This window comes from Rhinatrema bivittatum, chromosome 4 (assembly GCF_901001135.1).
Source record: "Rhinatrema bivittatum chromosome 4, aRhiBiv1.1, whole genome shotgun sequence".
Classification (NCBI taxonomy): Eukaryota; Metazoa; Chordata; class Amphibia; order Gymnophiona; family Rhinatrematidae; genus Rhinatrema; species Rhinatrema bivittatum.
In genome coordinates this window covers 202013259-202033457 of record NC_042618.1, presented here as the reverse complement: position 1 = coordinate 202033457, position 20199 = coordinate 202013259, and the positions used below count along the sequence as shown (strand labels likewise).

Here is a 20199-nt window from a genome sequence, read left to right as displayed (position 1 = left end):
TTTTTTTATTAGACCCTACCTCCCCCGCTGTTCCTCATCTGCTCACTGCAGCTACAGTCCTGAAACTGGGAGCTTTGCACCAGGGGCTCTTTCCAGAATCCTGCATCAGGAGCTCTAAATCTGACCACCAGGTGTCACTCTTATTAATGACCATGACTCCTTTCCACCCTCGGGCAGGACTGCAGCAATGGTATTTATTGCCCAAGCAAACCTTCTGCCTTGCGCCCTCCCTCCCCCCAATTAATTTTCAGGACCTTAAACCCCTCTAAGATTTTGATAATTAAATTCAACAGTCATGTTCATCCCAATACTTCCCCTCCTACAATGATCCTGTAAAGACACATAATGGACATCAGACTTTTAATATTTCAAGTCATTGTCTACTAGAGATGTGAATCGTGTGCCTGATCGTCTTAACGATCGGGTTCAGCTGGAGGGAGAAAAAAATCTGATCGCTGGAGATGTGAATCGGTTCCGATTCACATCGTTAATTTTTTTTTTAGTGAGGCCCGACTCTTTAAAATTGACCCCTTACCTTCCCCCCCCCCCCCCCCCAAACCTTCCCAAAACTTTTTACGAGTACCTGGTGGTCCAGTGGGGGCCTGGGGACCTATCACGCCGAGGAGGATTTGACCACAAAGGGGGAACCCGATGAGGAAAAAAAACAAACTTAATCACTAGAAAATAAGAAAATTGGAAGAGCTCCATGACCGCGAGGCAACTGCACCACAGAAGAGACTGAAGGGGGACCTCACATGGACGTGCAGATAGTAGCAGGCTGGGCATGCTCAGTCTTCTGGTCAAATATTCTAGAAACTTTGACAAAATGTTTCCGTTGTCGGGCTCCATCAGATGATGTCACCCACATGTGATGAGTACCATCCTGCTATTCCTAGGAGAAAAATGTATGGTAGCTCTGTGTACTTAAAACATTTGAATGTTGGTCTTCATTGCTTTTCTTTATTCTAACCTTGTAGCTTAGAAGTCATGTTGCAGAGGTCTATATTGGAACTTTCATTTTTGGAACACTTGGTTATAATTTTTTTTTGTTTGGAATCTACTAGTTTCATATGGGAGCGACTTGACTACATGGTACCCTTATGTTGAGCCTTGTGTTCTTGTCATAAAGGAATACCACTTGCTACAGCCATTTATTTTTAAACCGGGTTTCTGAAATGCACTATTACTGATATTTTCTTTTGGATACCTTGTTGGACCTTGCACTCTCTTAGATATCTGGGATTTTCTTTTACTGATATTAACCAATGATTGGATGAGAGATATATTTTTGTTTTGTTTTTATACTCACTGATATTTATGATGCATAAGTGGATATTCTTTTTAGTGTTAGTTCATGATAATCTCAATTTTCATTTTTGTTAACTCTATACCTCAGTGTAGATACATGGATCAGAGGCCTGGACATGGCATTCCTTATATTTTCTTTTCCTAGGAAACTTTAGTCTGGATTTGCTATGAAGGACCCTACAGGATGCATCAGCTGAGGATCAAAAAGAAGAGTGAAGAACAGTTGTCCTCACAGGACGCAGATCCTTTGAGTGTAGTGTTTTAATGTTTCTGGTATATGTAATCTCTTTCCATGTGGTGTTAATAAGGTGGGAATGGTTGGATGATTATATTATTTTTTATTCTAGGCATATCTTTCATTGAATGTCTTATTTCTTTGTTTGGTTGAATTGCTTAAGGTAGGGGTAACATGGGGAACAGTAATTACTGTTTTTGTTCCGTAAAGCGAAAAAAGAAATACATCCTGGGTTATTACCATAGAAACCACCACATGCCCCCCCTGTTTTTTTGCCATCCAGTATTACACCTCCACTGCTCTAAGCAAATTCACCACACAGCCTCTCTTCTTTTCGCCATCCAGAGGCCAGAAACAGTACTGCACCCCCCCCCAACCACAAACCAACCCCTTCTTCCTCTACTGTTTTATTATTTTTTTTAATTTTTGGTTTAAACATGAATATAGGCATGTGAAAATAAAGGAAGGTATGTAACATTACAGCACATTTTAGCCAAGGTTTTAGGAAAACAGAGATGTACAAGAAATTGTTAAATCATTATAATCTTGAGGCCATAGGCAGTTTGGGGGGTGTGATGCTACCCTAGAATACATGCTATCATAGATCAATTAATCTGGGCAGAGCTTCCATTCTGTTTGGAAGATATGCATTTTTAAAAAAAGATGCTTTTCCCAATTTACAAATCCTCTTAATATTTCACTTGGACTTCAATCTGATCTTTCATTCTGGATCTATTTGGAAGGCTAAAGGATTGGAGGAGTAGCCTAGTGGTTAGAGCAGCAAGTTGCGAAGCAGGGAAACCAGGAGCCACTGCTGTTCCTTCTGTCATTTCATCCTCTACTGCCTCAGGTATAAACTTAGGACCCCATTTAATAAAGCTTTTTCCCCGTTCTATGTCTATGGGCAAAAAGCTTTAGTAAACAAGACCCTTAGATTATAAACCCTCTGCGAACCTGGAAATACCTATAGTATATGAATGGCAGAATATAAGATAAATAAATTCAATTCACATTCTAAATGAATTCCTGCCTGAGAAATAGGACTATATAATAACTGAAAGGCTGAGATATATATGTTGGAGATTAGGTTTATTTTATTGTTTAGGTATACTTTTAAAACAATTAACTTGTAGGGATGTGCATTTGTTTTATACAAATGTGCAATCTGAACCAAATTAGGCCATTTTTTATTTGTTAAATCCAAAATGAATTGATGATGCCTCTGAAAACCCCTCAAATTTTTGGATTTTTCTCTCAGCAAACAGGGCACACTGTTTGGTGAAACAAAAAACCCTCCAAAAATTAATAAATCTCATCCCCCCAAAGCAAAAGTCAGCCAAACTCTAGGCTGAAAATGAAAAAAATTGAACCAAAAAATGTTTTGCCTGTATATCCGATCTCAATCACAAATCTTACCCCAAAAACCAATGTATTCCTGAGGCAGGACTTTGTCCGAAACACAATCGTGTCGGGATTGAGACTCCTAACGGATGAGTATTCAAGTTCTTCTTGTATCTGAATCCTTGAAATATAGCAAACTGGGAGCCAAAGCTGGTGTTAAATATTTGGATTTTCAGCAGCACGTCTTGAAAATTTTTTATTAAATGGACACAAAAATCCCCAAAAAATATATATAAAAGTTGTTGTAATTAAAAGCAAGGTGACCCTATACCTTATTAGTCTGTGGTTAATCACAGACCCTTAGAGTAAGGGGCCTACATATGTAATTTTGAGTTTGGCTAGATGATTGTGTGAAATTGATATTGACCAGTTGAACCACTTTTTTTTTTTTTTTTTTTTTTTTTAGAGTTGCCTGTATATCCTTAATGATAGATATTACAGATATTCTATGTATCAGTAGTACTGTTTTGTATACAGATCTTATTTTACTTTGCTCTTCACATCAAATAAAAAGATTAAAAATACATATTTGTTCACGCAAAGAGTGTATATGTTATATTTTACCAGAGTATTTCGCAACCTTTTCATGCCCAAAACAAATCTGCATTAAAAAAAGGTTGTATGGCACACCAAACTCCATGGAACAGACAGTGCACACATGGAGGACGCCTATGAGCAAAAGAAGAGAAAAAAAAATACTGAAAGCCCCAATAGTCTCTCTTCAAATTTTTAAAAAAGAAAGTGAGGGAGAAGACACACATGAACCAATCATGACGCACCAGCTCCCTCTATATAAAAATGCTAGACAAGGGAGAAGAGTTTTGGTATGGGGAGCTGGCTCAGTTACATTGGCTGCTGCATGCGTCTACCAGAGCTCCTTTACTGCTGCTGCTCCTAATACTCAAAATGAATCACATACAGTGCTCAATGCATGCTCTCTCTGACTCACTCAGTCTGGGGATAAGACAGAGGCTTGAAGAACTAAAAAACAGGGAAGATGAGGAGGTGCTGTGTACATGCTACACAAAGTGGGTCCTAGCTCTCTGTGCCTTGAATGTAGCCCATTAATTACAACACTCCAGGTTCTTGCAGTAACTAGGAAAAGGAGGCATGTTTGATTCTTAGAAATTAATTCTATAGGTTTAAGAGCCACTGCTGGTGTTGCTGCAATGAGCTGAGAGTAGAGCCCAGATCCGGCCTGGATCTGAGCATCAGGCAGTGTTGAATTTGCTGTGGCACACCTGATAATGTCTGAAGGCACACCAGTGTGCCATGACGGCACTCTAGTTGCGAAACACTGTTTTAGCATTATTTATCCATATCTGTGGAGAATGTTTTCTGTCCCTATATTGAGGGTGCATTGGGCAGATTTTACACATTATGCAAACACCTTAGAATCCAAACAGAGCCATAGTCTCTTTGTTTGTTCTATTATAGAAAAACATCTTGTCTGCCTCTTAGCCTTCTGGCCTTTCTTGAAAAACAGAATGGATCACTCTGGCAGTTCCAGCAAACAAAAATCTTACTGAAGAACTGTCCAGAATTTCATCTGCATACTATAAGCTATAATCTAAAAAACTTTCAGGGAAAAAGGCAGGGATGCAGTAAATCATAAGACCTTTCAATTTTATATGTAATTTTATGGAGAAATACTTGTGACTTTACCAAAGGAAGAGGGATATAATGTTTTAGTATTGGAGATGGAGACCACAGAAGAGGTAGTATAAATTAAAATTAGAAAGTACTTACCTGATTTCCTTTTATTTAGGACAGTCATATGAATCCAGAACAAGTGGGCTATGTACCTCTACCAGCAGATGGAGACAGAGCAAACTGATGTCACAGTATATACCCCTGCAGTGACATCAGCCTGCCAGTATTCTCTTCAAACACAACTGTGGACAGAATAGCAAAAAAACTTAATTAAAATCAGAGAATCATTTGAATACTTACCTAACAGGTAACACTGAGCTCAGATAAAAATGTTATAACATTAGTCTAGGGACTGAACTAACACTTACCAGTAATCCATGTCATACGTAGTCACACAGGACCACCATACAACAATCATTCGGCAGCCAAGGGAAGAAAGCTGGATTCATCTGACTGTCCTAAAAGAAAAGGAAATTATCAGATAAGTAGTAATTTCTCATTTCTTAGCTTACAGTCAGATAAATCCAAAACAAGTGGGATGTACTCAAGGTACTCCCAGTCAAAACCGCACATGCAAAGACTGCGTACTCTGAGGCCTGGTCATCCAGATGATAAAACCTGGAAAAGGTGTGTAAGGAGGACCACGTCGCAGCTCGGCAAATGTCAATGGGAGACAACAATCTAATTTCTGCCCATGACAATGCCAAGGCCTAGTGGAATAAGCCCTAACCTAACTAGGTAACTGCTTGCCAGCATCAACTTATGCTGCCGTGACTACCTTCTTAATCCAGCGGGCTACTGTAGTCTGCGAGGCCAGTTCTCCTTGTCTAGTACCGCTGTGAAGAACAAATAGGCGATCCATTTTCCTTAACGGCTCCGTAGCCTCCACAAACCAGATAATATATCTCTTGACATCCAGGGGTCGCAATAAACGATACTCCTCTGTGGCTTCCTCTCTGTCCAGGGACAGCAGAGAGATGGACTGATTCAAGTGAAGCTCAGTGACCACCTTCAGTAAAATGAAAGGAACAGTTCGCAGCTGTATAGCCTCTGAGTCACCCAGAGGAAGGGCTCATGGCAAGACAAGGCCGGCAGCTTGTAAACTCTCCACACAGAACAAATTGCCACAAGAAACACCGTTTTCAAGGTCATTAACCGCAGGACAGGCTATACATTGGCCTAAATGTAGGACCCACTAAGAAATCCAAGACCAAATTCAGACTCCATAAGGGTACTGGAGAATGCAAGGGAGGACGAAGATGTTTCACTCCTTTCAAGAAATGGGCCACATCAGGATGAGCCAACAAGAAATCACCATTCACCTGACCCCTGAGACAGATGAGAGCTGCTATTTGTACTTTTAAGGAATTAAGGGCCAAACCTTTATTCAAGCCATCCTGCAAAAATTCCGAAAATGAGCAGGATCTTGGCCGAATGAGGAAGAGTTCTTTAATCCTCACACTAGGCCTAAACACTTGCCAAACTCGCACATAGGCCAAGGAAGCAGATAACTTTCTAGCCCTAAGCAAGGTAGAAATCACTACCTCAGAGTATCCACGTTTCAGCAACCGAGCCCTCTCAAGGGCCATACCATAAGACAAAATTGAGAAGAATCTTTGAGAAGGACAAGACCCTGCTGTAATATGTTCCTGTGCGCTAGGAATTGAAAAGGTGAATCCACCAGGAGCCTCCACAGATCTGCATATCACGACCTCCTGGGCGAACAAGAGCACTATTCCTCTGTGGAATTCAATCCTTCAAATAAATTTGCTCAACATGGGCCATGGAGGAAGGCATATAGCAACTTGTCTTCCAGCCACTCTTGCACCAGGGCATCAATCCCAATGACTTTGGATCTTTCCTGCGACTGAAGAATCGCAGAACTTTCGCACTGCAAGAAGTCACCAGCAGGTCTAGGATCTGGAGACCCCAACGATATAGAATCAGCTGAAATGCCTCGTCTGACAACGCCCACTATCCTGGGTCCAGACTCTCTCCCTGCTGAGAGAGTCTGCTCTTATTTTGGTTTTGCCTGCAGTGTCCGAGGCTGAAATCATATGGAGATGCACCTCTGCCCATTCCATAAGTTGAGCTATCTCCTGTAACACTTGTTGGCTCTTGGTACCCTCCCTGCTGATTGATGTAAGCCGCAGGTGTTGCATTGTCCAATATTATTCGGACTGATAGACCCTGCAGCTGAACTGTAAGCTTGCCAACCAGACCGCCTTAGCTTCCAGCCAATTGATATTCCAGAGAGACTCTTTTGCACTTCAGTGCCCTTGTGCTGTCAACTACAGACAGTGAGTTCCCCAACCAAGGAAAACTCGCATCTGTTGTCAGCACTAGCCAGTCCAGTGGGGACAGGGAAACTCCCTTCCATAGATGATCTGCCTGCAGCCATCACTGTAGTTGGGAGGAAACCTGCATCAGCAGGTGGAGCCGAATTGAATACTCCTAGACTACAGATTCCAACGAGACAGCAGGGAGCACTGAAGAGGACACATATGCACCCTCGCCTAAGGCATCACTTCCATGGTCACTGCCATTAAGCCAAGAACCTGCAGATAAGACCATACGGTTGAGCGTAGAGTGTTCAACAATAGACGGAACTGAGCTAGCAACTTCTGAATTCTAGCATCCGGTAGGAACATCTTGCCCTGCTTCGTGTTGAACCGAACTCCCAAGTATTCCAGCGACTGAGTAGGCTGAAGGCTGGTCTTGACTAGGTTCAGCACCTAACCAAGCACCCACAACAGGGAAAGCACCTTGCGAGTCAGCAGGGGGCTCTCTTCCAGTGACCTGGCATAAATCAGGCAGTTGTCCAAATATAGGTGTACTAGGATTCCATCTTTTCTCAATGCTGCCGCAACTATGACCATTACCTTGGAAAAGGTTCTGGGAGTGGTGGCCAGACCAAAGGGGAATGCCCAAAACTGAAAGTAGTGCCCCAGAACTGCGAACTGCAGGAAGCATTGATGTTCTAGTCAGATGGGAATGTGGAGATATGCCTCGGACAGATCCAGAGAGGTCAGAAATTCTGACTGCACATCCATTATCACTGGGAGCAATGTTTCCATGCGAAAATGCTTCACTCGCAGATAACAGTTGACATATTTGAGGTCCAGGATGGAATGAAAGGAGCCCTCCTCCTTTGGCACAACAAAATAAATGGAATATTGCCCCATATTTTCTTGAGACGTGGGCACTGGGACCACAACCCTCAGACTTGGTAGCCTTACCAATGTACCCTCCACTGCCTGCTTCTTCTGCAGGGAGTGGCAGAGAGACTCCATGAACAAGTCCCGAGGAACACTGCAAAACTCCATCACATATCCTTCTCGTATCACCTCCAGGACCAGTTGATTCAATGTGATTTCACCCACCTCTGACAAGAGAGACACATCCCCCTATCTTCTGCTCCTGGGGTGGGTTGCCAAACCTTCATTAAGAAGCTCGGGAGGTTCCACTACCCAAGCTTGTGCCCCCTTCTGGGTTGTCTGGGATGAAAGGACTGAGATGTACCAAAAGGTCGAGTTTTCTGAAAAATTGTTCCTCTACACAGAGCTTTCCAAACTTTTCATGTTGGTGACACACTTTTTAGACAAACATAATTTCACGACACAGTAATTCAGTCTACTAGTAAACCAGAGGTTAAAGGTTAAACGAACGAAACATATTTCGACAATTTATGTATGTTTCCTTAAATATATACATAAATAAAATGTTTCACGACACAACCTATCTCATGAAAACCTTAAATTTATATTAAAAATATATATTCCAAGATTCATGTTATTGTTATAATTTATGAGAAACAATAATAAAACAAATTGTCTGTCCCCCACACACTCATATCTCTCCTCCCCCCAGCACATGTCTGGCCCCCACACACTCATATCTCTCCCCCTCAAGCACATGTCTGTCCCCCCAGCACGTTTGCCCCCCACTCACTCATCTCTCTCCCCCCCAGCACATGTCTGGCCCCCACACTCATGTACCTCGTCTTTTTGATTGTTGCCAGTTAAGTGCTTCACTCCCTTCCATGATCACCAGACACTGCTGCTTGCAGTCAGTACTCCTCATGGCCAGGCCTCATCGGCAGTAGCAGCCAATGCAAGGACGGCTGGGCTCATTCCACCCACCAAGCCCCCCAAAAAAACGCGATTGACAGCAAAAATCACCCAATAATAAGCAACCCATAAACTGAAAAAAAAAGTGAATCTCTAGAAAAAAAAAAGCCCAAACTCGCATCAGAGTTGACCGGGCTTGCGCGACACACCTGCACACTGCAGGCGACACACTAACGTGTCCCGACACACAGTTTGGAAAGCTCTGCTCTACAGGGTCGAAAACACTTGTATCCCTCTAGCACGACCTCTCATATTGAGCGAGCGCTGCACCTGCTTCCTATCCTCCAGCAAATAAGGAACCGGAGACTCGCCCCACTTACTAGTTAGCTTCTCCAACTTGCTGCCAAACAAAAGTGGAGGTTGCATCTGCTGACCAATTTCTCAACCATAACCAATGCCTGGGCGCTACTATTGAAGCCATCTTCTGGCCGAAGTGTGGACCAAATCACAGCACACATCTGGCATGAAGGCAGCAGCTGGTTCTATAACTGCCCTGGAATTCACGCCAGTCATCGACCTCCTGGGAGAGAAGCAAACAAGAGTGAGCCACCAAGGAACAACAAGAAGTGATCTGCAAGGACATCACTACTGCTTCAAATGCTTGCTTAAGGACAGACTCAATCTTTTGATCATAGGCATCATTCAAGGCTGCTCCTCCTTCCACGGGAATAGTGGTCTGCTTGGAGACCTCACATACAAGTGCATCTATGCTCTCTGCTTCAACGGCAGGGGAGGTAATTTTTGACACTTCACGCATATCCAGCATGGCTCTCTGCTTCAACGGCAGGGGGAAATGAAGAAAGGTGGATCTATATTCAGGCAACAATCAACAAGGACTGAATTACATAGTCTGAATAAACAGATAAGCATGGGTGTAGCTTGCTTATTGTGGTGGTTAATACCCCTAACTAAATTAAGCTATTTCACTTAGATGTAGGTCCAACACTGCTCTCTACATTAATGGCAGGGGTGGAAGAGAAATAGAATAAAAAAAGGATACTAAGAGCCAAGAGAAACAGATAAGTATGTGAGAGAAAAAAAAGTGCGAAAGCTTGCTGGGCAGACTGGATGGGCCGTTTGGTCGTCTTCTGCCGTCATTTCTATGTTTCTATCTTCAGAAAACATAAGCGCTCTCTTACCACTGGATCCAGATGGTACAGGCCCTCCAAAACCTGACCTCCTTTGAAATTAGCCTATGGGGCACCCCACTCAAGATCAATCAATTCTTGAATGGCCTTCATCACGAGGAAAAAACAAGAGGCTTTATGCAAGGAAACCAAAATGGGATTTTTCTTTGGCTCAGACACTGAATCTGCCCCAGGAACTTCAAGCATTTGCAAGGTCTGGGAAATCAGAGCTTGCAGTTCATTTCTGTGAAAGAACCATAACAGTTCTATATGGTTCTAATCTGAGGGGGAATTTCACCATCCTCAGAGTCAGGATTAGCATCGTCATCTGTGCCATCTGGATCTCTATCCAGAGGATCTGCTGTCATTCTAGGAGTACTCCTGTGCTTGATAGAAGGTCCTGGTAAGGTTCCTACTGGCGCCTCTGCTCTGGGACCATTGGCCAGGGGTGAAGACTGCGCCTGAAAAAAGGATTGCAACCCCTGGAAAAATTCTACCTAGGAAAAAGTAGACGTATCCAGACCAGGAGGAACCCAAGTAGTACTCACTGAGGAACTAGTTAGGGGAGTTGCAAAATCAGGTGCCCCACCTGAGTTGTCTTTACCCAGACTCACATCCGGCTTGGAAGAACCAGGCTTACTGAAATCAGAGGAAGACAATTCTCCCTGAGCCTCCAAACAGCACTGGAACAAATCACTGAGCATGCCAGGCTGAGATGGCTGAATAGGACAAGCTGTGCAAAGAAAAAGACGCTTAGGCTTCTTAGGTACAGGTTTCATAATGACCAACAGCGCTGAGCAGCAGCTGGAGGGGTACAACTAGCTGTTTTACTTTTTTTTTTTTTTTTTTTTTTTTATATGAGCTCAACTAGGCCCTCCAAAATTAGCGGCCAAATAAATTAAGCACACAAAAACTTTGTTACGATCCTGCTTGTGGGATAGGCCCACAAGCAGTCCCTTACCTCTCCACTGTCTTCTGGGCCTTCTCTTCGCGGTCTGGAGGCCGCCGCCATCGCCGCCAATATCGCGGTCCCCTCGTGGCACGAGCCGCCCTCAACTAGGTCTCCCGCGGCCTGAGGCCACCACCGACGCTTCTCTCCTGCGGCCTGGGAGCCACCGCTATCTTCGCGGCCCGGAGGCCACCGTCAAGCGTTGCCCCCATTTCCTCTTCGCGGCCAGGTCGCCGAAGTTGTCTCTCCACGCAGCTGGGAGCCGCCGCCGTCCAGGTTTCCACGCGGCCTGGGAGCCGCTGTCATCCTTCTCTTCATGGCCAGGAGGCCGCCGCCGATCACCGCCATTTCTTCACGGCTAGGCCACCACCGAAGCTTTCCTCTTCAGCGGCCTGGAGGCCACACCGAAGCTCCTCTTCCACGGACCAGAGGCCGCCATCGATTGGGTCCTCTTCTGCGGCCTGGAGGCCACTCCAGAGCTCCTCTTCATGCGGCAGGGAGCCGCCATCACTCTTCTTCCTTCACGGCAGGGAGCCGCCATCATCAGGGCCTGTTTATTTCTGTGCGGCAGGACGCCACTCTCCATGGTCCTGCCTTCTTCCTAGGTGCGTGGCTGCGCCTCCCTGCTTCATTTAAAGGGCCAGCAGTGGGCAGACCTTATGGGCTCTTCCTGCTGACATTCCAAGGCGTTTCCTCTTCAGCCCTATAAGAGGGCCTTCCTTCACTCAGTCTTCACCTTCGCAAGGAGTTGGTCATGGAGTGGGACCTCTCCTGGATCTTCAGTTCCAGTTCTTCGCTCCAGGAGTGCTCCCTGATCCTTCTTCACTTCTTCAAGGCACTCTGTTCCTAGTTGGTACTCCATGTCTTCATCCATGGTTCCTGAACCTCCATCGTCGTCTTCGTTCTATGATCTGATCTCTCGACGGATCCCGTCCTCTTGTCTCCAGATGTCTTCCCGTTTTCAGATGACCAGATGTCTTCCCGTCTTCAGATGTCCTGACGTCCCCTCATCTCCAGATGTCCAGACTCCCCCTATCTCCAGATGTCCTGACGTCTCCTTGTCTTTGGATGTCCAGACGTCTCTGTCCTCTGTCTTCGTCCGTTATGTTCTAGACGTCCTTGAGGTCCTCCTCTCTAGAGGTCCCTGATGTCCAGATGCCCAGACACCTAGATGTCCTGATGTACCGGTGTCCTTTTGTATCAGATGTCCTACATTCCAACCCTGATGTTCCGAGGTCTGAGTCCTGACCCTGATGTTCCAAGTCTTGCTCCTGATGTCCCTTGTCCAGTTCTGATCCTGAAGTACTGTTAGTTCCTAGCTCCGGGTTCAGCTTCGCCTTGCCCTGGACCTGGGAGTAAATCCGTTTCTATCCGGCATCCGTTTCCGGTGGCTGGAGCCCTCTTCCGGTTGGATCCTTCCTCAAGCACTCCCTGGATGCCTGCTCCTGTCCTCAATCCAAATCCTAAGTCTTTGTCTCGTCTGAGTTCCAAGCCACCTTATGTCCTTGTCTCATCTGAGCTCCCATCTACCAAGTGTCCTCGTCTTGTCTGAGTTCCAAGCTCCACATGTCTTCATCTCATCTGAGCCTCCGAGATTCCTGGTCTTGTTCAGCCTAGTCCAAGACTGAGGTCCCATCTTGTTCCAAGTACCAGTACCATCGCCTGTCCTAGACTTCTGTCCGTCCTGCCACATCTGCCGCTCCCCAGTGGCAAGTCCGAAAGGGCTATCGAGTGGCCGGAGGGCTACCCTAGAGACCAGCATTGCACTGTTGGGTCTCTACCATGCTTGGACATGTCTTGCCTGCCGCAGCACTTCCACAGAGCTCCTCTCTGCAGTCGCGTCATGGTCTAAGGGCACACATCTCCCCGGAATCGGGAGCACTCCCTAGCACTCCCGCAACACTTAAGCATCCAGCACTACTTGTGCGCAGAGGCAAACGGCGCTTAACATGGGCACATAGAATACAAGGCCCGACAGTGTGCCCAAAACTGAGTGCACAGCCTGGACGGACATGCCGGACTGACAATCCTCTAGAGGGCAGACTTAAGAAGACGCGAAACGCTATTGCGACGTACCACGCGTCATGCAGCAAAATGCCTCTGAGTAGGGCCTAGCCTAAGGAGGCTGCTCAACATGCCAGGATGCCTACGTCCCTCAAGCTCCCAAGGAGCAGGACAAACATCAGACTGGCATGCCGAGCACGGAGACTGGGGAAGAAGGAAGCCCTGTCCAACAAAAAAAGTCTCATTGTAAGTTTCTGTATAATCCTTTCTTGTGTGTTTTTGTTTTGTTTTTTTTTAACTTACCGGAGTTCAGCTTTACCTGGCTGAGTACAGAGATGGTCTCCGGCTGCAAGGGGGGGGAGGGCATCTGCCATCACCGCTGTGCTCAGCTTCCTGCACCCACTGCCTTTCAGCTGCTCAAGCAGCTAAGTCCAGGCCAGCTGAAAATCAGCTAACGGACCAAGGCACTCATCTGAGGGACAATGGAAATCACCTCAGGAATTCTAAACTGGAGGAGGGACCAATTGGTATCACCGTAGGAAAGCGAGGCAAATTTACTTTCTTTATTTCTCCTTTTTCAAAGTGAAGCAATCCCCAGTAGGGAGATGCACATTCACCACCTGCTGGAGCTGGAGATGGAGACTACTGGCAGGCTGATGTCACTGCAGAGGTATATACAGTGACGTTAGCTTGCTCCGTCTCCACAGAGGTACATAACCCACATGTTCTGGATTCATCTGACTTGGTGCTAAGAAAAAAGAATTCTAAACTTTTGGCCCTCTAAAATACAGTAGCTTTAAACTTATTGTTCTTTATATCATATCAAAATCTATTTATGATTTCAATCATTTGTACAGCTACAGAATGTGAAGTCATAAGCAAAGATTTATCACTTCATGTGGGGATAGACAGCTGCATACAAAGGAAAAGCAAGCTGTTTTTATTTTGTTAGAAGTGCATAATTTAAAGTAATAAAGAGAACACAAATATACTTATAAAAGAGATACCCAATAACATTTAAACATAGTGTTTATTAGACAAAACTTTACTTCAGGCATAAAAGTCTAGAACTCTTTAAATATTCTAGCAGGTAGAAGTAGCCCCATAGCTTATCAAATATCAACACAACAATGCCACTGTTGATGAATAAAGAAATGCTCATACTTACTCATTTCCCCAATCCAGTCGAACTGTAATGTGCCGTTTCACCTCTCGAACCTGATCCTGTGTCAAATGACCTGACAACAACTGTCTCCTGAGATCAGTGAGTTCATTCATTACATGGCGAAGTTTGTAGAACAGATCAACTTTGTGTTTCTGGAAGATGAAAGTAGAAAGAGGAATCAGGATGCATAATATAAAGTTTGGTAACATCCCATCAGTAATTAAAATAGTTTACTGAAAGACTGGTCTGTGATTCTAACAAATATTCTACACCCCAGCGCCAGCTTAAACTATTAGCTAGCATCGATGGCAAGCTAGAGGGGATAGTGAAAGTCACCCACAAGTCTACACTGCTACAATCCCTCCCCCCCCCCCCCCCAGGCTGCCACTCCTCTTCCAAGTCCAACACCTGCCCCCTTTCTTACCATAAACTCTGTACCTGGAGCCATACTACCTTAACTTCAGGAAAGGAACTAAGGCAAGGCTTTTCATCCAGACTCTCCCCTAAGACCTACATCTTCAGCCCTATTCCTGACAATGGACTGTGTTATACACAAAGGGATGCAACTGAGTTTTGAAACTATTCACAAATGGGTTGTCCTATATTGGATACCAATGCTATGATAATTGGAAATTCAGATTTGATTGGAGGCTGTTATAACACCTCTTTTCATTTAAATTTATTATAATCCATTTGATCCAATTTTCGGAAAAGGTCATAAATAAAAATGGTCAATGTGCAATATGCTAATCACTGCATGCTGCTGTCATTTTCTTCCTGAGGGCAGAAAATGTGAGTTAGTATGTGCACATATAGTCCCTGTGGTGGTTCCATCTTTTCCCACATGGGTTTCTGATTTAATAGAAACATGTGAGGGAGAAGATGGGGCTGCCATGGGGATTATAAATGTGCACTCTGGCTTACAGTCTGTAGGCAGAATTCAGGCCAACATTTTCTATGCATTTCTTAAAGGAGCATGTTCTCTCTGAATGAAATAAAATGAAAGGAGGACAACAAAGCAAAATGGACATTCTTCTAAATGTGCTGGGACTGAGAAATAAGGGCCTGCAGGCTAGAATGCCTAAGTTGTAAAACATATCCTTGGCACCTCCACCACTTTATCTACCTTAGATATACTTGAAAAAAAGAGCTTTGATACTGACTGGAGGACTCATCTTTAATATCACTCTGAGACTATACAGTTCTCGATGCTAAAATGAACACTTCACTTATTAAAAAAAATGTGAAACTCCCAATAGAAAGTTGTTTGGCCTTCATCCATATGCATTGAATGTGCATACATTATGCACATTCACTTTTATAAAATTAAGTGAAACAAAGGAATCGGAGTTCCCGCCATCCGAGAGAGCTCTAACCGAATATCAACAAATAACACTCTCAAGACTAGAAGAAACCTGTATACCTGCCTGATCTTCAATGTTCAAGAACAGACACTAATCAGAGATGCTTGTGCATAGCTGCTAAGCTTTCCTGACCTGCACACAGAAGAATACAGATGCAGATGTCTTCACAGAGAAACTACCCAACTCCTTCAGCTGCTATATGCCAGTGCAGTGAAAGAACATACTTCCCCAAACTGAAGTTACTCAATTTTGTAGACAGCTGTGATTGCTCTGAATTAAATCCGTGCAAACTTGCAGTCAATAATCTGTTGTGCTACTTTAGAAACTGTGAATGTAAATCTAGCTGAAGTGATCACTGAAACAATTATTATATTAATTAATTATATTTTAACTGATAAAACTCTCAAAGCTTGTAAGACAAACTTCATGAATTTGTGTTCTGATTAAAACAAACTCTGATCAATCACAGTAGGAGTAATTAATGAATTCATAAATACTGTAATTTGTAAAGTTGGAGTTTCTAATCAATGAGTATAATTAGTGGAGCACCATTTCCTACAAATCTCCACACTCAATGACAATATGCAGTGATAGTAATGGGGTCCAAGGCTTCCCCACTTCTTTGGAAAAGAGTGGAGATGGCAGATTTAAGAAAGTGTGTGAGCCAAATTCTAAAGCTACCTGGGGCAGCAAAATTCCTTACACCGCCTTTGCCATTCAATGAAGTACAGTAGATGGGGCGTTTATACACACAGAACCATGGACAGAAAATAGTCACCAAAAAACATTGGAAGAAAAGATATTTAAATTCATTCATTTGCAACATTTTGTCTATAGAGAAAGTCATATCTACTTGAATAATTATTTTAAAACAAGATTTCATGTCTTCCTATAATAGTATGATGATTATTCAGAATTTATCCAATTGACTTGATGCTATTAGATTGATGATCTAACAGGTAAGAGCTGAATCATCTCAATTTCCTATGCCTAGGTAACAAAGAGTTTAGCTTTATGAGTGATGTTCCTTTTTTAATGAAGTACCTATGAAATATGCCTATAGAAAGTGACACACCTCAATCTCATTTGGATATACCCCATTATGTTTCCTGAAACTGAAAAATATTTCTATACCAATTCTGTACCAATATCTGGGATTATGAACAGAACATATATTATAACTACTCAAAAAATGAATATTGGAGGCCAAAGATAATACCCAGTATACATCAATATTACTATCTAGTGAGCATTGATATTTTCAAGGGCATGAATTTTCTTTTTCTTACTTTATATGCATGCATTTACAACAAATCAACAGTTACAAACTTTCATCAATTTCAAGTAAAAGATCAACACTGAAATTAATCTCAGTTACCTTATATTAAATAGAGATCATCTGAGAATAGATTCTCTCCAACTACATGCAAGTCCATTTCTCTATTTTTTGCTTAGAACATTTGGGCCAGATTTTAGTACCTACGCGCGGGCGTAGATTTGTGTGCGCAACCCGGCGCGCACAAATCTACGCCCGATTTTATAACATCCACACGCATGTTATAAAATCCAGGGTCGGCGCACACAAGGGGGTGCACACTTGTGCGCCAAGCCCTAGGGGAGCCCCGATTGCTTTCCCTGTTCCCTCTTCCCCCCACCCTAACACGCCCCCCAGCCCTACCTAAACTCCCCCCCCCCACCCGACCTTTATTTTTCAAGTTGCACCTGCCTCTGGGCAGGTGTAGGTTGCGCACGCCAGCCGAGTGCCGGCGCGCGATCCCCCGGCCTGGAGGCCCTACGGAGGCCTCTGGCCACGCTCCCGCCCCACCCCTTTTTTCAAGCCCCGGGACATCCGTGCGTCCTGGGGCTTGCGAGTGTCGCCAGGGCCTATGCAAAATAAGCTCGGCGCGCGCAGGGCTTTTAAAATCTGCCCCTTTATATTTTGTGAATATAATGTAGCTCTGTTACCTGGAAATTCTGAGTGCATATATGCTTACAAACTGAAAAACAAGTTTCATCATTAAAAATGTTCAAATCAGTCATGAAAATTAAATGATTTACCATTCATAACAACAAAACCCTAAGAAAGAGTTTAATTGTATTTCTAATTCATTTAGAAAACAAATTTACAGCAGTTTTACTCTTGCATAGACGGACAATTTATCTTTGGCTGAACAACAAAACCAGTTAAACATTCCCCCAAGTTCTGCTTTGTCCTAATGCAATGAGTTCACAATAAAAACACTTATGAAGCAAACCATGCAGCATTTCAGTTGAAAAAGCATTTTGATAGTGATTTTTGCACATTTCTGCAGATAATTATGTATGTCCTACAGATGAAAATGACAAACATATATTATATTATTCTAAAGATCTTTCAAATATAGAATATGACAAGTGATGAGCACGATGCCCTGAAATATCACTAAATATTTTGCCTGTGTAAAACTGCCCTCATGGCAGAATTAGAGTGTGATAGCGTTAAGTGAGCCTTAGTTTCAGGGCGGAGTCCTGGAGGACATAAGAGGGCCTGGTCTCCAGTTTTTCCAACACTTTTATTATTTACAATAACAGCAAAACCCTGCTGATCTCACAGCAGAGCTACAGCAAAACGCAGGTATTCAAACTTTCAAGGTTTAATTGTAATTCTCAGCCTGTTTTTCCTTGGCTCCGATATTTATTCCCCTTGCCTGGGGAACTCCCTGGAGGCTGCGCTTACACTTTGATTGGCTTATAATATGGACCAGGCTAGATGCTTGTCCTGGACTTTTAATGTGTTCCAGATTTTTAAAGTATATATCCCTTTACATGTGCTCCCTCTCAGCTCAACCTTCCTGGTTAGATTGCCTGCCTGCATCACGGACACCTCCCGGGAAAGGAAGTCTGTGTTTCCATTGTCCTTCCCAGCCCTGTGTTGTAGTTTGAAAGAGAAGGGATCTAGGGACAAAAACCACTACATCACCCTGCCATTTGTTTTCATGTTTCAGACGATCCAAGAGAGGGGATAATGGTCCATCTTCAATACCTGAAGGTTTCCAAGGCCCACCTTACTGCTAAGATCTTCTTTTCAATGGTAGAGAAATGTCTCTCGCTGGACAGTAACTTTTCATTTAGCCACAGATTCCAAGTCTTCATTTTCTTGGGAGAGCACTGCTTCAAGGACAACGTTTGAGGCATTCATTTGTATCACGAAAGGCATATTAAAGTCCAGGCTCATCAGACTGGTTCTGAGCAAATAGTTTTCTTTAATCCCTGAAATGCTTTATCCAACTCCTTGAATCATCTGATCTTCTCTTGCACCTTCTTTTGTAGCAGATTGGCGAGGTGTTTGTTCCTTTCCAGGAAATTTGAGATAAACCTACAGTAGTAGGCAATGAGGCCTAAAAAGGTTCTCACCTTACTTTTTGTCTTGTGAACCGGTACTCATGCGACTGCTTCATGCCCTTGAGTGGACTTTGTCCTTATCCAAGGGAGTATCCCAGATAATTCTTGGGGTTATCCATCAGTCCAGCCTGCTAGAAAGAGTTGTGTGATCTGTTTGCAATTGTTTTAAGTGGGTTTCGCAGTTCTATTATGAACTATGATGTCATCCAAAGACATTGTGCAGGCACAGGAGGCAGTCGATCAAGTGTTGGAATGTGACAGGTGTCCGTGCAGTCCAAACGGGAGGATGGTGAACTGTAATAGTCACCATCACAGTAAACTATGTTGACTGTTTTACTAAGATTTTGTTTTTATTATGTTTTTTGTTTTATTGTTTTTCTTATGTTTTATTGACATATACCTGTTGTGAGTGACAGGGGCATGAGCTCCTCTTGCTGTGGCACAATTGATGCAACCTTGTGAGAAGAGCCCCCCCCCCCCCGCCCCACCTACCTAAACTCCCTTCCCCTCTCCTCCCCTCCTCCTAAACCCTTTCTTTTTTTTTTTTTTAATTTTCTTGTTTACTGCTCCGCTGGAGCAGAAGCAACTTGCGCGTACCAGCAGTTGGCCAGCGCACGCTTCCCCAGCACAGTGGCAAATGTCCACTGGATCGGCTACCTCCAGCCCTGTCCCTCCCCCCCCCCCCCCCCCGACTGTCCCTTTCCTTGGGCCCGGCACTTCTGTGCATAACAGGGGTTACACGCATGGCCAAGCCCCTTTGAAAATGCATGCAGCGCGCGTGTGGCCCACTTAAAATTTACCAGTTAGATTTTAAAGTAGGTCAGATCGTCCTCTCTCAGTTTTGTGACACTGACAGTCAGCAGTGTTTTGTGGATCATGGGAAAGAGGCAGCACATGGCACAGAGTTGGGAGATAGGTGGCACAAGATGGGAAGTTAGAAGACAGGGAAGGCACGAGGTGGGAAAGAAAGAGGATGCAGTAGGAAGGACGTGAGATAGGAATAGAGGGGAAAGAGATGGGAGTGAGAAGGCGCATATTGGGGAGAGACAGGGACAGGAGGTACACGATGAGAATAGCCATGGGAGGGGAAACACAGGAGGGAATAGTGCTTCAGTTTTTCTCCCTAGTTCCTAAAAGTTTACACTGCAGCTTAAGAATTTTTAAAATTATTTTGTAGCTCTAATCTCAGCTTGAAAGAGAAATGTGTTTATTGCATAACCAGCCAGCTCATCACTATTTCATAATATTCCAATTAAATGTTTTGCTCTTACAATGTTGAGATTACTTACCTGATAATCTCCTTTTCCTTAGTGTATGCAGATGGACTCAAAACAAGTGGGTATAGTGTGCTCGTGCTAGCAGTTGGAGACGGATCTGACGTCAGCACGGGTACATATACCCCCACAGGAAGTGTAGCAATTCAGTAATCTTCCTTGCAAAAGCTTTTATGGATATATGTGTGACTGACCGATCGTTTAAATG

General features: G+C 43.8%; 1 protein-coding gene across 4 annotated transcripts in view; it reads right to left on the bottom strand.

Moving 5' to 3' along the window:
• The window catches only part of DOCK3 (dedicator of cytokinesis 3), a 1203328-nt gene that overhangs the window by 745054 nt on the left and 438075 nt on the right, over window positions 1-20199 (bottom strand). For all 4 annotated transcript variants that reach the window (XM_029599541.1, XM_029599543.1, XM_029599542.1 and 1 more), the window contains one exon: window positions 13976-14124. In XM_029599541.1, the coding sequence (XP_029455401.1) occupies window positions 13976-14124 (149 nt within the window). The remainder of the gene's footprint in view (window positions 1-13975; window positions 14125-20199) is intronic.